The sequence below is a fragment of the Salmo salar genome, chromosome ssa18, assembly GCF_905237065.1.
Source record: "Salmo salar chromosome ssa18, Ssal_v3.1, whole genome shotgun sequence".
NCBI classification, from domain to species: Eukaryota; Metazoa; Chordata; class Actinopteri; order Salmoniformes; family Salmonidae; genus Salmo; species Salmo salar.
In genome coordinates, this window is record NC_059459.1 from 44842736 (window position 1) to 44857349 (window position 14614).

Here is a 14614-nt window from a genome sequence, read left to right on the forward strand (position 1 = left end):
TATAGTGGTGGACTCACTATGGCTGAGGTCACTATTACCTAGTGTAGTGATGGACTCTACTCACTATGGCTGAGGTCACTATTACCTAGTGTAGTGATGGACTCTACTCTCTGTGGCTGAGGTCACTATTTCCTAGTGTATTGATGGACTCTACTCTCTGTGGCTGAGGTCACTATTACCTAGTGTAGTGATGGACTCTACTCTTTGTGGCTGAGGTCACTATTACCTAGTGTAGTGATGGACTCGACTCTCTGTGGCTGAGGTCACTCTTACCTAGTGTAGTGGTGGACTCTACTCACTATGGCTGAGGTCACTATTACCTAGTGTAGTGGTGGACTCACTATGGCTGAGGTCACTATTACCTAGTGTAGTGATGGACTCTACTCACTATGGCTGAGGTCACTATTACCTAGTGTAGTGATGGACACACTATGGCTGAGGTCACTATTACCTAGTGTAGTGGTGGACTCTACTCTCTATGGCTGAGGTCACTATTACCTAGTGTAGTGATGGACTCTACTCACTATGGCTGAGGTCACTATTACCTAGTGTAGTGGTGGACTCTACTCACTATGGCTGAGGTCACTATTACCTAGTGTAGTAGTGGACTCTACTCACTATGGCTGAGGTCACTATTACCTAGTGTAGTGATGGACTCTACTCTCTGTGGCTGAGGTCACTATTACCTAGTGTAGTGGTGGACTCACTATGGCTGAGTTCACCATTACCTAGTGTAGTGATGGACTCTACTCTCTGTGGCTGAGGTCACTATTACCTAGTGTAGTGATGGACTCTACTCTTTGTGGCTGAGGTCACTATTACCTAGTGTAGTGGTGGACTAACTATGGCTGAGGTCACTATTACCTAGTGTAGTGGTGGACTCTACTCACTATGGCTGAGGTCACTATTACCTAGTGTAGTGGTGGACTCTACTCTCTATGGCTGAGGTCAGTATTAGTTATATACACTCCCTCTATTGGGTTGAGGTCAGGGGACTTCACAGGCTAATCAAGTAAACTGAACTCGCTGTCATGTTCAAGGATTTATTTTACAAAAACTGTGGCTCCAAATGGCACCCTATTCCCTATATAGTGCACTACTTTTGACCAGAGCGCTCTCTCTCTCTCTCTCTCTCTCTCTCTCTCTCTCTCTCTCTCTCTCTGTCTCTCTCTCTGTCTCTTTCTCTCTGTCTCTGTCTCTGTCTCTGTCTCTGTCTCTCTGTCTCTGTCTCTCTCTCTCTCTCTCTCTCCTCCCTCTCTCTCTCTGTCTCTGTCTCTGTCTCTCTCTGTGTCTCTCTCTGTCTCTCTCTCTCGCTCTGTCTCTCTCGCTCTGTCTCTCTCTCTCTCTCTGTCTCTATCTCTGTCTCTCTCTGTCTCTGTCTCTCTGTGTCTGTCTCTGTGTCTCTGTGTCTCTGTCTCTGTCTCTATCTCTGTCTCTGTCTCTGTGTCTCTATCTCTGTCTCTGTCTCTGTGTCTCTGTGTCTCTGTTACTCTGTCTCTGTCTCTGTCTCTCTCTCTGTCTCTGTCTCGCTCTCTCTGTCTCTGTCTCTGTCTCTCTCTGTGTCTCTCTCTGTCTCTCTTTCTCTCTCCCTCTGTGTCTCTGTCTCTGTCTCTCTCTCTCTCACTCTCTCTCTGTCTCTCTCTCTCTCTCTCTGTGTCCACAGTGAGCTGGACTACCATGCTGCCTCCTCCATCAACGAGCGCTGCCAAGGCATCTGTGACCAATGGGATCAGCTGGGGACCCTCACCCAGAACAGGAGGGAGAACCTGGAGGTACAGAATAGGGCTGGGTTCTTCTAGGGGGGCTAGTGGAGGAACAGAATAGACCTGGGTTTTTCTAGTGGAGGGAGGTACAGAATAGGGCTGGTTTCTTCTAGGGGGGCTAGTGGAGGGAGGTACAGAATAGGGCTGGGTTCTTCTAGTGGATGCTAGTGGAGGGAGGTACAGAATAGGGCTGGGTTCTTCTAGGGGGGCTAGTTGAGGGAGGTACAGAATAGGGCTGGGTTCTTCTAGTGGGGGCTAGTGGAGGGAGACACAGGTCCTCTGGTGGGGGCTAGTGGTCCTCTGGTGGGGGCTAGTGGTCCTCTGGTGGGGGCTAGTGGTCCCCTGGTGGGGGGCTAGTGGTCCTCTGGTGGGGGCTAGTGGTCCCCTGGTGGGGGCTAGTGGTCCCCTGGTGGGGGCTGGGGGCTAGTGGTCCTCTGGTGGGGGCTAGTGGTCCCCTGGTGGGGGCTAGTGGTCCTCTGGTGGGGGCTAGTGGTCCTCTGGTGGGGGCTAGTGGTCCCCTGGTGGGGGCTGGTGGTCCTCTGGTGGGGGCTAGTGGTCCTCTGGTGGGGGCTAGTGGTCCTCTGGTGGGGGCTGGGGGCTAGTGGTCCCCTGGTGGGGGCTAGTGGTCCTCTGGTGGTGGCTAGTGGTCCTCTGGTGGGGGCTAGTGGTCCTCTGGTGGGGGCTAGTGGTCCTCTGGTGGGGGCTAGTGGTCCTCTGGTGGGGGCTGGGGGCTAGTGGTCCTCTGGTGGGGGCTAGTGGTCCTCTGGTGGGGGCTAGTGGTCCCCTGGTGGGGGCTGGGGTCTAGTGGTCCTCTGCTGGGGGCTAGTGGTCCTCTGGTGGGGGCTAGTGGTCCTCTGGTGGGGGCTAGTGGTCCCCTGGTGGGGGCTAGTGGTCCTCTGGTGGGGGCTAGTGGGGGCTAGTGGTCCTCTGGTGGGGGCTGGGGTCTAGTGGTCCTCTGCTGGGGGCTAGTGGTCCTCTAGTGGGGGCTAGTGGTCTTCTGGTGGGGGCTAGTGGTCCTCTGGTGGTGGCTAGTGGTCCTCTGGTGGGGGCTAGTGGTCCTCTAGTGGGGGCTAGTGGTCCTCTGGTGGGGGCTAGAGGTACTCTGGTGGGGGCTAGCTGTCCTCTGGTGGGGGCTAGTGGTCCTCTGGTGGGGGCTAGTGGGGGCTAGTGGTCCTCTGGTGGGGGCTAGTGGTCCTCTGGTGGGGGCTAGTGGTCCTCTGGTGGGGGGCTAGTGGTCCCCTGGTGGGGGCTAGTGGTCCTCTGGTGGGGGCTAGTGGTCCCCTGGTGGGGGCTAGTGGTCCTCTGGTGGGGGCTAGTGGTCCTCTGGTGGGGGCTAGTGTAGAGAGACAGACAGTCTGGTTCTAATCTGCAGACCTACATAAACACTCAGATCAACATGTAAATCGCTACACAGAAATTGAGTTGCTATTCCTCACAGTTCTGAATGACCAGGTTTCATGTCACAACAATAAACAGTGTTCAAGAGTAGTTTAAAAACCACTTGGTCACGATAGTCATCATTCTAACTGATCTTTGGCATTAATCCCATTTACCCCCCTACGTTGGCGTCTTTCAGAGGACGGAGAAGTTGCTGGAGACCATCGACCAGCTGTTCCTGGAGTTCTCTAAGAGGTCAGCTCCCTTTAACAACTGGATGGAAGGAGCCATGGAAGACCTGCAAGACATGTTTATAGTTCACACTGTGGATGACATCCAGGTAAAGACATGTTCATAGTTCACAATGTGGATGACATCCAGGTAAAGACATGTTTATAGTTCACGCTGTGGATGACATCCAGGTAAAGACATGTTCATAGTTCACACTGTGGATGACATCCAGGTGAAGACATGTTTCATAGTTCACACTGTGGATGACATCCAGGTAAAGACATGTTTATAGTTCACACTGTGGATGACATCCAGGTAAAGACATGTTTCATAGTTCACACTGTGGATGACATCCAGGTAAAGACATGTTTATAGTTCACACTGTGGATGACATCCAGGTAAAGACATGTTTATAGTTCACACTGTGGATGACATCCAGGTAAAGACATGTTTCATAGTTCACATTGTGGATGACATCCAGGTAAAGACATGTTTATAGTTCACACTGTGGATGACATCCAGGTAAATACATGTTTATAGTTCACACTGTGGATGACATCCAGGTAAAGACATGTTTATAGTTCACACTGTGGATGACATCCAGGTAAAGACATGTTTATAGTTCACACTGTGGATGACATCCAGGTAAAGACATGTTTATAGTTCACACTATGGATGACATCCAGGTGAAGACATGTTTATAGTTCACACTGTGGATGACATCCAGGTAAAGACATGTTTATAGTTCACACTGTGGATGACATCCAGGTAAAGACATGTTTCATAGTTCACATTGTGGATGACATCCAGGTAAAGACATGTTTATAGTTCACACTGTGGATGACATCCAGGTAAATACATGTTTATAGTTCACACTGTGGATGACATCCAGGTAAAGACATGTTTATAGTTCACACTGTGGATGACATCCAGGTAAAGACATGTTTATAGTTCACACTGTGGATGACATCCAGGTAAAGACATGTTTATAGTTCACACTGTGGATGACATCCAGGTAAAGACATATTTTGTTTCATAGTTCACACTGTGGATGACATCCAGGTAAAGACATGTTTTGTTTCATAGTTCACACTGTGGATGACATCCAGGTAAAGACATGTTTATAGTTCACACTGGATGACATCCAGGTAAAGACATGTTTATAGTCCACACTGTGGATGACATCCAGGTAAAGACATGTTTATAGTTCACACTATGGATGACATCCAGGTGAAGACATGTTTATAGTTCACACTGTGGATGACATCCAGGTAAAGACATGTTTCATAGTTCACACTGTGGATGACATCCAGGTAAAGACATGTTTCATAGTTCACACTGTGGATGACATCCAAGTGAAGACATGTTTATAGTTCACACTGTGGATGACATCCAGGTAAAGACATGTTTATAGTTCACACTGTGGATGACAACCAGGTAAAGACATGTTTCATAGTTCACACTGTGGATGACATCCAGGTAAAGACATGTTTATAGTTCACACTGTGGATGACAACCAGGTGAGACAGATATCTCTCTGTTTGCATGATGCTGTGTTGCAGTCCCTTCCATTGTCTCCTATCAGATAGTAACATGGTGCTGTGTTCCTTCCATTGTCCCGTATCTGATAGCTCCATGATTCAGCACGGCACTGTATTTGTTCGACGACATGTCAGAATGCCGGATGACAACGCCGGTCCCTCTGTAACTCTGTCTGCTCTCCACCTCACTCTCTGTCTGTCTCTCTCTCTCTCTCTCTCTCTCTCTCTCTCTCTGTCTCTCTCTCTCTCTCCCTTTGTCTCTCTCGCTCTCTCTGTCTCTCTCTCTCTCTGTCTGCTCTCCACCTCTCTCTCTGTCTCTGTCTGCTCTCCACCTCGCTCTCCAGAGCCTGATCTCAGCCCATGACCAGTTCAAGGCCACCCTTCCGGAGGCTGACTGTGAGAGACAGGCCATTCTGAGCATCTACACGGAGGTACAGAAGATAGCCCAGAGCTACGGCATCTCTCCCAATCTCACCAACCCCTACAGTGACATCACACCAGCAGAGATAGGACTCAAATGGGAAAAGGTAGATACTAGCGTCTCACACTGGCTGCATCCCAAATGGGACCCGATTCCTTATAATATAATATAATATAATATAATATATTATAGTGCACTCATTTTAACTAGAGCCATTTGGGGTGCAGAAAATGTCTGTTTTGTGTGTGTGTGTTGTACAAATCTTTGTGTTAAAGCTCTTCAATCTCGATCCTGGGAGACCCTCGGGGAATGCAGCAGGCTTTCATTACAGCCCAATGCTAACACACCTGATTCACTAATCAATGGCTTGATGATTCGCTGATGAGTTAAATCAGTTTTTTTTGTTTGTGCTTGACTAGAACACAAAGCCCCAGGGTCCCAGTGGGATTGAACAACCCTGTGTTAACTATAGACAGTTTCCCAGACACAGATTAAGTCCTAGACTAAAAAAAGCACTCAAATAAAGATTCTGTGTTGGGGAAACCGTTCCCATCATGTTAACCAGAGACTATAGCGTTAAAACCCTTGCTGTCCCGTCGACCAGGTGAAGAAGCTGGTTCCACAGAGAAACAGTATTCTCCAGGAGGAACTAGCCAGACAGCACGCCAACGAACGTCTCCGACGTCAGTTTGCTGCCCAGGCCAACATCATTGGACCGTGGATCCAGACCAGGATGGAGGTGAGACAGATACCTACCTGTCATGACCTGACCTCGGTCACCTGGCAGCTGTAGAGGCCAGAACTAAATGGTCGGAATCGAAACACCTGGTTTCTACTCCGTTCAGTTCATTACAGATGTTATTATGAGCTGTCCTCCCCTCACCTGCCTCCTGTGCTCTACACCTGTAGGGATCTCTACCTTCTAGGGTTGGGAGGATCAATTCCATTTCAATTCAGTCCATTCAGGAAGTAAATATTGGAATTTGGAATTTCAGTCGACTTCCTGAATGGACGTAATTGTAACGGAATTGATACCCAACCAAACCCTGGCACCTAGGGCTCATATTGAATATATATATATTATTATTATTATTATATTATTATATATATTCATATTGCATATTGAAAACCCACCAACCAACCAACTAAGTAACCATCCTGTCTTTAACAGATGCTAAACACTGGCCTGCAGCTCAGGGGGATGTTCTGAACACGAACACAAATGCTACGTTCCAAAATGGCTCCCTATCCCCTTTATATAGTGCACCACTTTTGACCAGAGGCCTATGGACCCTAGGGGAAAAAAAGTAGTGCACTATATAGGAAATAGGGTGCCATTTTTGGGACGCATCCGATAGTGACGGGGACGTTTTTTTTCCTCCTCTCTCCACCAGGAGATCAGTCGTAGTTCCGTTGACATCGGAGGTTCTCTGGAGGACCAGATGAGTCAGCTGAAGCAGTTTGAACAAGTCATCATCAACTACAAGTCCAACATCGACAAGCTAGAGGGAGACCATCAACACATCCAAGAGTTCCTGGTCTTCGACAACAAACACACCAACTACACCATGGAGGTACGTAGCTTACTAATGGGGCTGGAACATTTCAGAGATAATTCTCACAAATAAAATGTTGAGGTCTGTTTTATGATCACATTACCTTACTACTCTTGGCCTTAATGGTTAAGCTGTTGTTTTTCCACGTGGTAGGACGGGGTTCAGATCCCAACCTGTGACTTGGCCTTCTTCTTCTTCCTCCTCTCTCTCTCTCTCTCTCTCTCTCGCTCTCTCTGTCTCTCTCTCTCTCTCTCTCTCTCTCTCTCTCTCTCTCTCCCTCCCTCCCTCTCTCTCTCCCTCTCTCTCTCTCTCCCTCTCTCTCTCTTTCTTTCTCTCCCTCCCTCTCTCTCCCTCTCCCTCTCCCTCCCTCCCTCTCTCCCTCTCTCTCTCTCTCTCCCTCTCTCTCTCCCTCTCTCTCTCCCTCTCTCTCTCTCTCTCTCTCTCTCTCTCTCTCTCTCTCTCTGCAGCATATCCGTGTGGGTTGGGAGCAGCTGTTGACCACCATCGCTAGAACCATCAATGAGATCGAGACCCAGATTCTGACGCGTGACGCTAAGGGCATCAGCCAGCAACAGATGAACGAGTTCCGCCAGTCTTTCACTCACTTTGACAGGGTACTGTGTCCCTCCGTGTCCCTCCGTGTCCCTCTGTGTCCCTCTGTGTCCCTCCGTGTCTTTCCGGTGTCCCTGACCCTAACCCACTTCGACAGGGTTGTGTCCCTCCGTGTCTTCAGTGTCTCTGTCCTTTTCCTGTGTGGTAATGACATTTCTATTTATTGTATCTAAGTCCAGGAAGGTGACTTATCTAACTCAAGGCCTTGACCGCTTGTGATTTGGAACTCACTTCTTAGTATTTTGTCAAATGTTTGTAATATTAGGGGACGTTACAGATCAAAACACAATCCATGCTAATGACATTCAACTAATTTGCTCATTTTTACTGACACCATGGATCCTATGTGTGTGTGTGAGCTGTGTGAGCTGTGTGTGTGTGTGTGTGTGTGTGTGTGTGTGTGTGTGTGTGTGTGTGTGTGTGTGTGTTGGCTGTGTAACAGGTCTGGCAGACTGCCCTGTGAAGGGTTCAGAGCTTGCCTGATCAGTCTGGGTGAGACATAACAGCCAGGTACTGACCAAGCTATGTGCACCTATTAGTAAACAGTAAGTACTAAATCCTCCCCCATGGCATGGCTGCAGTCACATGTTGTGTTCAGACTGCAGTAACACAAGCAGTAACACACCATTCAACATTAGCCGTGTTGATCCTAGATCACCACTCCTACTGAGACTCTTTATGACCTGATCCTATATCACCACTCCTACTGAGACTCTTTATGACCTGATCCTATAACACCACTCCTACTGAGACTCTTTATGACCTGATCAACACTCCTACTGGGACTCTTTATGACCTGATGCTATATCACCACTCCTACTGAGACTCTTTATGACCTGATCCTGTATCACCACTCCTACTGAGACTCTTTATGACCTGATCCTATATCACCACTCCTACTGAGACTCTTTATGACCTGATCCTAGATCACCACTCCTACTGAGACGCTCCCTGAATACGGGCCCAGATGTGTATATATAGTATTGTGTGTGCTGTATCCAAATGTTTGTGCTGTACGCAATATCTCTCTCTGTTACAGAAACAATGACATGGTGTTATCACAGGCCCTCCTCTCATCAAAGACACTAAATTCATGATATTTTCTCTCTCGGTCCTTGTCTTGTGCTTCTTGTCTCTGTCTGTCTATCTGTCTGTCTGTCTGTCTGTCTGTCTGTCTGTCTGTCTGTCTGTCTGTCTGTCTGTCTGTCTGTCTGTCTGTCTGTCTGTCTGTCTGTCTGTCTGTCTGTCTGTCTGTCTGTCTGTCTGTCTGTCTGTCTGTCTGTCTGTCTGTCTGTCTGTCTGTCTGTCTGTCTGTCTGTCTGTCTGTCTGTCTGTCTGTCTGTCCGCCTGTCAGTATGGCTGTACGTCCGTCTGTCTGACCATCTATCTGTCTGTTTTCTCCCATACCTCTCTACCTCTCCTTGTCATATCCTCTCTACCCCTCTCCCCCTCTCCCCCCTCCGTCCAGTTATTGGCCACGTGGCTTGGGTTGTCTCTCCATTGCCCTCTCCCTCCTCCTCCTCTCCTCCCTCTCCTCTCCCTCCTCCTCCTCCTCCTCTCTCGTCTCCTCCTCCTCATTCTCCTCCTCTACCTCTCTACTCCCTTCCCTTCTCTAACTCCTCCTCTCCCCTCCTCTCCCACCTCCTCATCCTCCTGCTCCTCCTCCACCTCTCTGCTCCTCTCCTTCCTCTTCCTCTCCCCTCCTCCTCCTCTCCTCCTCCTCCTCTCCCCCTCCTCTCCCTCCTCCTCATCCTCCGCCTCTCCCCTTCTCTCCCTCCTACTCCTCCTCTCCCTCCTCCTCCACCTCTCTACTCCTCTCCCTCCTCTTCCTCTCCCCTCCTCCTCTCCCTCCTCCTCCTCTCCGCTCCTCTCCCTCCTCCTCCTCTCCCTCCTCCTCATGCTCCTCCTCTCCCCTCCTCTCCCTCCTCCTCTTCCTCTCCCCTCCTCCTCACCCTCCTCCTCCTCCTCTCCCTCCTCCTCCTCTCCCCTACTCCTCTCCCTCCTCCTCCTCCTCTCCACCCTGCAGAAGAAGAAAGGAGGCATGGAGACAGATGACTTCAGAGCCTGTCTGATCTCCATGGGCTATGATCTGGTAAATACATAGAATGAGCTGTCAATGGACTGTCATAAGACTTCAACAAGAGTGCCACAAAAATGTCCTCACCTTAAATCTTTAAAAGCTACTACATTTTTTAAATCAGAATTATCAATATTATCTGTCAGTGTATTTAAAATGCCCAGGAATCAGTGTGAAACTGTTAATCCTGGTCCAAAATGACCTCCAGATATGCTGAGTATTGGTGTTAGAGGTATTTCTATTCCAGGGTAGCAGCACACATAGCTGGTATGGCCAGCTGGTAGTGTCACTCAGTGGCTGGTGTGACTCAAACGGCTCCCTGTTCAATATATAGTGCACTACTGTTGACCTGGGCTCATAGGATTCACAGGGCTCTGGTTAAAAGGTAGTGCACTATACAGGGAATAGGCTCCCATTTGGGATGCAGCCGCTGTGTCAACGGGGGACAGAGAGAGAGAGAGAACAGCTGGCTGTAGTTCTACATGTCTAGGTCTGTAAGACAGACACACAGTCATTAATGGTAGATTCACCTCCAGTCATTAATGGTAGATTCACCTCCAGTCATTAATGGTAGATTCACCTCCAGTCATTAATGGTAGATTCACCTCCAGTCATTAATGGTAGATTCACCTCCAGTCAATAATGATAGATTCACCTCCAGACACACAGTCATTAATGGTAGATTCACCTCCAGTCATTAATGGAAGATTCACCTCCAGTCATTAATGGTAGATTCACCTCCAGTCAATAATGGTAGATTCACCTCCAGACACAGTCATTAATGGTAGATTCACCTCCAGTCATTAATGGTAGATTCACCTCCAGTCATTAATGGTAGATTCACCTCCAGTCATTAATGGTAGATTCACCTCCAGTCAATAATGATAGATTCACCTCCAGACACACAGTCATTAATGGTAGATTCACCTCCAGTCATTAATGGAAGATTCACCTCCAGTCATTAATGGTAGATTCACCTCCAGTCAATAATGGTAGATTCACCTCCAGACACAGTCATTAATGGTAGATTCACCTCCAGACACAGTCATTAATGGTAGATTCACCTCCAGTCATTAATGGTAGATTCCCCTCCAGTCATTAATGACAGATTCACCTCCAGTCATTAATGGTAGATTCACCTCCAGTCATTAATGGTAGATTCACCTCCAGTCATTAATGACAGATTCACCTCCAGTCATTAATGGTAGATTCACCTCCAGTCATTAATGGTAGATTCACCTCCAGTCATTAATGGTAGATTCACCTCTAGTCATTAATGGTAGATTCACCTCCAGTCACTGATACTGTAGGTAATGATACAACACCACACACAGGGAATTCCATGATGTAGACTAAGGACGTACATTTTAAATGTAACCTTTATTTTAACGAGGCAAGTCGGTTAAGAACAAATTCTTATTTACAATGACGGCCTAACCCCGGCCAAACCCGGACGACGCCGGGCCAATTGTGCGCCTCCCTATGGGACTCCCAATCACGGCCGGGTGTGATACAGCCTGGATTCGAACCAGGGACTGTAGTGACGCCTCTTGCACTGAGACGCAGTGCCTTAGACCGCTGCGCCACTCGGGAGCTGAATGGATGAAGGTGTATAATTAGGTTGGTCACAAGGCCTTTGTCTTGTTACATTTAACATGGAAGTGCTCTTGGAACATTCCCTGGTCTCTCTCTGCAGTGTACAGATAACAGGCTGGTGCTTGGAACATCCCCTGGTCTCTTTCTGCAGTGTACAGATAACAGGCTGGTGCTTGGAACATCCCCTGGTCTCTCTCTGCAGTGTACAGATAACAGGCTGGTGCTTGGTACATCCCCTGGTCTCTCTCTGCAGTGTACAGATAACAGGCTGGTGCTTGGTACATCCCCTGGTCTCTCTCTCTGCAGTGTACAGATAACAGGCTGGTGCTTGGTACATCCCCTGGTCTCTCTCTCTGCAGTGTACAGATAACAGGCTGGTGCTTGGTACATCCCCTGGTCTCTCTCTCTGCAGTGTACAGATAACAGGCTGGTGCTTGGTACATCCCCTGGTCTCTCTCTCTGCAGTGTACAGATAACAGGCTGGTGCTTGGTACATCCCCTGGTCTCTCTCTCTGCAGTGTACAGATAACAGGCTGGTGCTTGGAACATCCCCCTGGTCTCTCTCTGCAGTGTACAGATAACAGACTGGTGCTTGGAACATCCCCTGGTCTCTCTGCAGTGTACAGATAACAGGCTGGTGCTTGGTACATCCCCCTGGTCTCTCTCTGCAGTGCACAGATAACAGGCTGGTGCTTGGTACATCCCCCTGGTCTCTCTCTGCAGTGCACAGATAACAGGCTGGTGCTTGGAACATCCCCCTGGTCTCTCTCTGCAGTGTACAGATAACAGACTGGTGCTTGGAACATCCCCTGGTCTCTCTCTGCAGTGCACAGATAACAGACTGGTGCTTGGAACATCCCCTGGTCTCTCTCTGCAGTGTACAGATAACAGGCTGGTGTTTGGTACATCCCCTGGTCTCTCTCTGCAGTGTACAGATAACAGGCTGGTGATTGGTACATCCCCTGGTCTCTCTCTGCAGTGTACAGATAACAGGCTGGTGCTTGGAACATCCCCCTGGTCTCTCTCTGCAGTGTACAGATAACAGGCTGGTGCTTGGTACATCCCCCTGGTCTCTCTCTGCAGTGTACAGATAACAGGCTGGTGCTTGGAATATCCCCCTGGTCTCTCTCTGCAGTGTACAGATAACAGGCTGGTGCTGGGAACATCCCCCTGGTCTCTCTCTGCAGTGTACAGATAACAGGCTGGTGCTTGGAACATCCCCTGGTCTCTCTCTGCAGTGTACAGATAACAGACTGGTGCTTGGTACATCCCCCTGGTCTCTCTCTGCAGTGTTCAGATAACAGGCGGCCCAAATGGTGCCCTATTACCCATATACTGCCCTAGTTTTGACCAGAACACATAGGGCCCTGGACAAAAGTAGTGCTCTACTACAATAGGGCCCTGGTCAAAAGTAGGGCACTATAAAGGGAATAGGGTGCCATTTGAGACGCAGGCTGGCCACTGCTGATCCCTACTCTGATGTGCTAATCAAACATAACCCTTTACCGAGTAGGACATGAGTAATGTATCAAACATAACCCTTTACCGAGTTGGACATGAGTAATGTATCAAACATAACCCTTTACCGAGTTGGACATGAGTAATGTATCAAACATAACCCTTTACCAGGTAGGACGTGAGTAAAGTATCAAACATAACCCTTTACCAGGTAGGACATGAGTAATGTATCAAACATAACCCTTTACCAGGTAGGACATGAGTAATGTATCAAACATAACCCTTTACCAGGTAGGACATGAGTAATGTATCAAACATAACCCATCACTGGGTAGGACATGAGTAAAGTATCAAACATAACCCTTTACCAGGTAGGACATGAGTAATGTATCAAACATAACCCTTTACCGAGTTGGACATGAGTAATGTATCAAACATAACCCTTTACCAGGTAGGACATGAGTAATGTATCAAACATAACTCTTTACCGAGTTGGACATGAGTAATGTATCAAACATAACCCTTTACCGAGTTGGACATGAGTAATGTATCAAACATAACCCTTTACCGGGTAGGACATGTGTAATGTATCAAACATAACCCTTTACCAGGTAGGACATGAGTAATGTATCAAACATAACCCTTTACCAGGTAGGACATGAGTAATGTATCAAACATAACCCTTTACCAGGTAGGACATGAGTAATGTATCAAACATAACCCATCACTGGGTAGGACATGAGTAATGTATCAAACATAACCCTTTACCAGGTAGGACATGAGTAATGTATCAAACATAACCCTTAACCAGGTAGGACATGAGTAATGTATCAAACATAACCCATCACTGGGTAGGACATGAGTATGTATCAAACATAACCCTTTACCGGGTTGGACATGAGTAGTGTATCAAACATAACCCTTTACCAGGTAGGACATGAGTAATGTATCAAACATAACCCTTTACCAGGTAGGACATGAGTATTGTATCAAACATAACCCTTTGCCAGGTAGGACATGAGTAATGTATCAAACATAACCCTTTACTGGGTAGGACATGAGTAATGTATCAAACATAACCCTTTACCGGGTAGGACATGAATAATGTATCAAACATAACCCTTTACCGGGTAGGACATGAGTAATGTATCAAACATAACCCTTTACCGGGTAGGACATGAGTAATGTATCAAACATAACCCTTTACCAAGTAGGACATGAGTAATGTATCATCTCATATAACCCTTTACCAGGTAGGACATGAGTAATGTATCAACCATAACCCTTTACCAGGTAGGACATGAGTAGCACAGCTGTCTTATCTGTCTGTTATTCTCAACCTGATTGACTCAATGTTAGCCTGGGTCCAGATTTGTTTGTTATGTCACCTGGCAATGACCATATGTATTGGCAAGACAGCACAAACAGATCTGGGTCCTGGCTAAATCAATGTGGCTGCTGTAATGAAGTAGCCTGGTTATACTATGCTCTGTGATTTGTAGGGAGAGTCTGAGTTTACCCGCATCATGTCTCTAGTGGATCCCAACGGGTCCAACAAGGTGACCTTCCAGTCCTTCGTTGACTTCATGACTAGAGAGACGTCCGATTCAGACACCTCAGAGCAGGTCCTCGCCTCCTTCAAGATCCTGGCTGCTGATAAGGTGGGAAGTGATGGTTCTGTCTCTGTCTCTTTCACTCACTTTCTCTCTGTCTCTCTCACTCGCTTCCTCTCTGTCTCTCTCACTCGCTTCCTCTCTGTCTCTCTCTCTCTCGCTTCCTCTCTGTCTCTCTCTCTCGCTTCCTCTCTATCTCTCTCACTCGCTTCCTCTCTGTCTCTGTCTGTCTCTTTCACTTGCTTTCTCTTTCACGCCTTGCTTTATCTGTCTCGCGCATGCTTACTCTCTCTCTCTCGAGCACGTTCTCTCTCTCTCTCTAGTCAAGTCATGTCACAATGTATTTAAAGTTTATTTTACAATGTCATC

General features: G+C 47.9%; 1 protein-coding gene across 1 annotated transcript in view; it reads left to right on the forward strand.

Moving 5' to 3' along the window:
* Positions 1 to 14614, forward strand: part of LOC106593230 (alpha-actinin-2) — a 49926-nt gene that overhangs the window by 34795 nt on the left and 517 nt on the right. The window contains exons 13-20 of the mRNA XM_045701184.1: positions 1664 to 1772; positions 3340 to 3480; positions 5257 to 5439; positions 5938 to 6072; positions 6728 to 6907; positions 7357 to 7503; positions 9528 to 9593; positions 14135 to 14293. Of these exons, the coding sequence (XP_045557140.1) occupies positions 1664 to 1772; positions 3340 to 3480; positions 5257 to 5439; positions 5938 to 6072; positions 6728 to 6907; positions 7357 to 7503; positions 9528 to 9593; positions 14135 to 14293 (1120 nt within the window). The remainder of the gene's footprint in view (positions 1 to 1663; positions 1773 to 3339; positions 3481 to 5256; positions 5440 to 5937; positions 6073 to 6727; positions 6908 to 7356; positions 7504 to 9527; positions 9594 to 14134; positions 14294 to 14614) is intronic.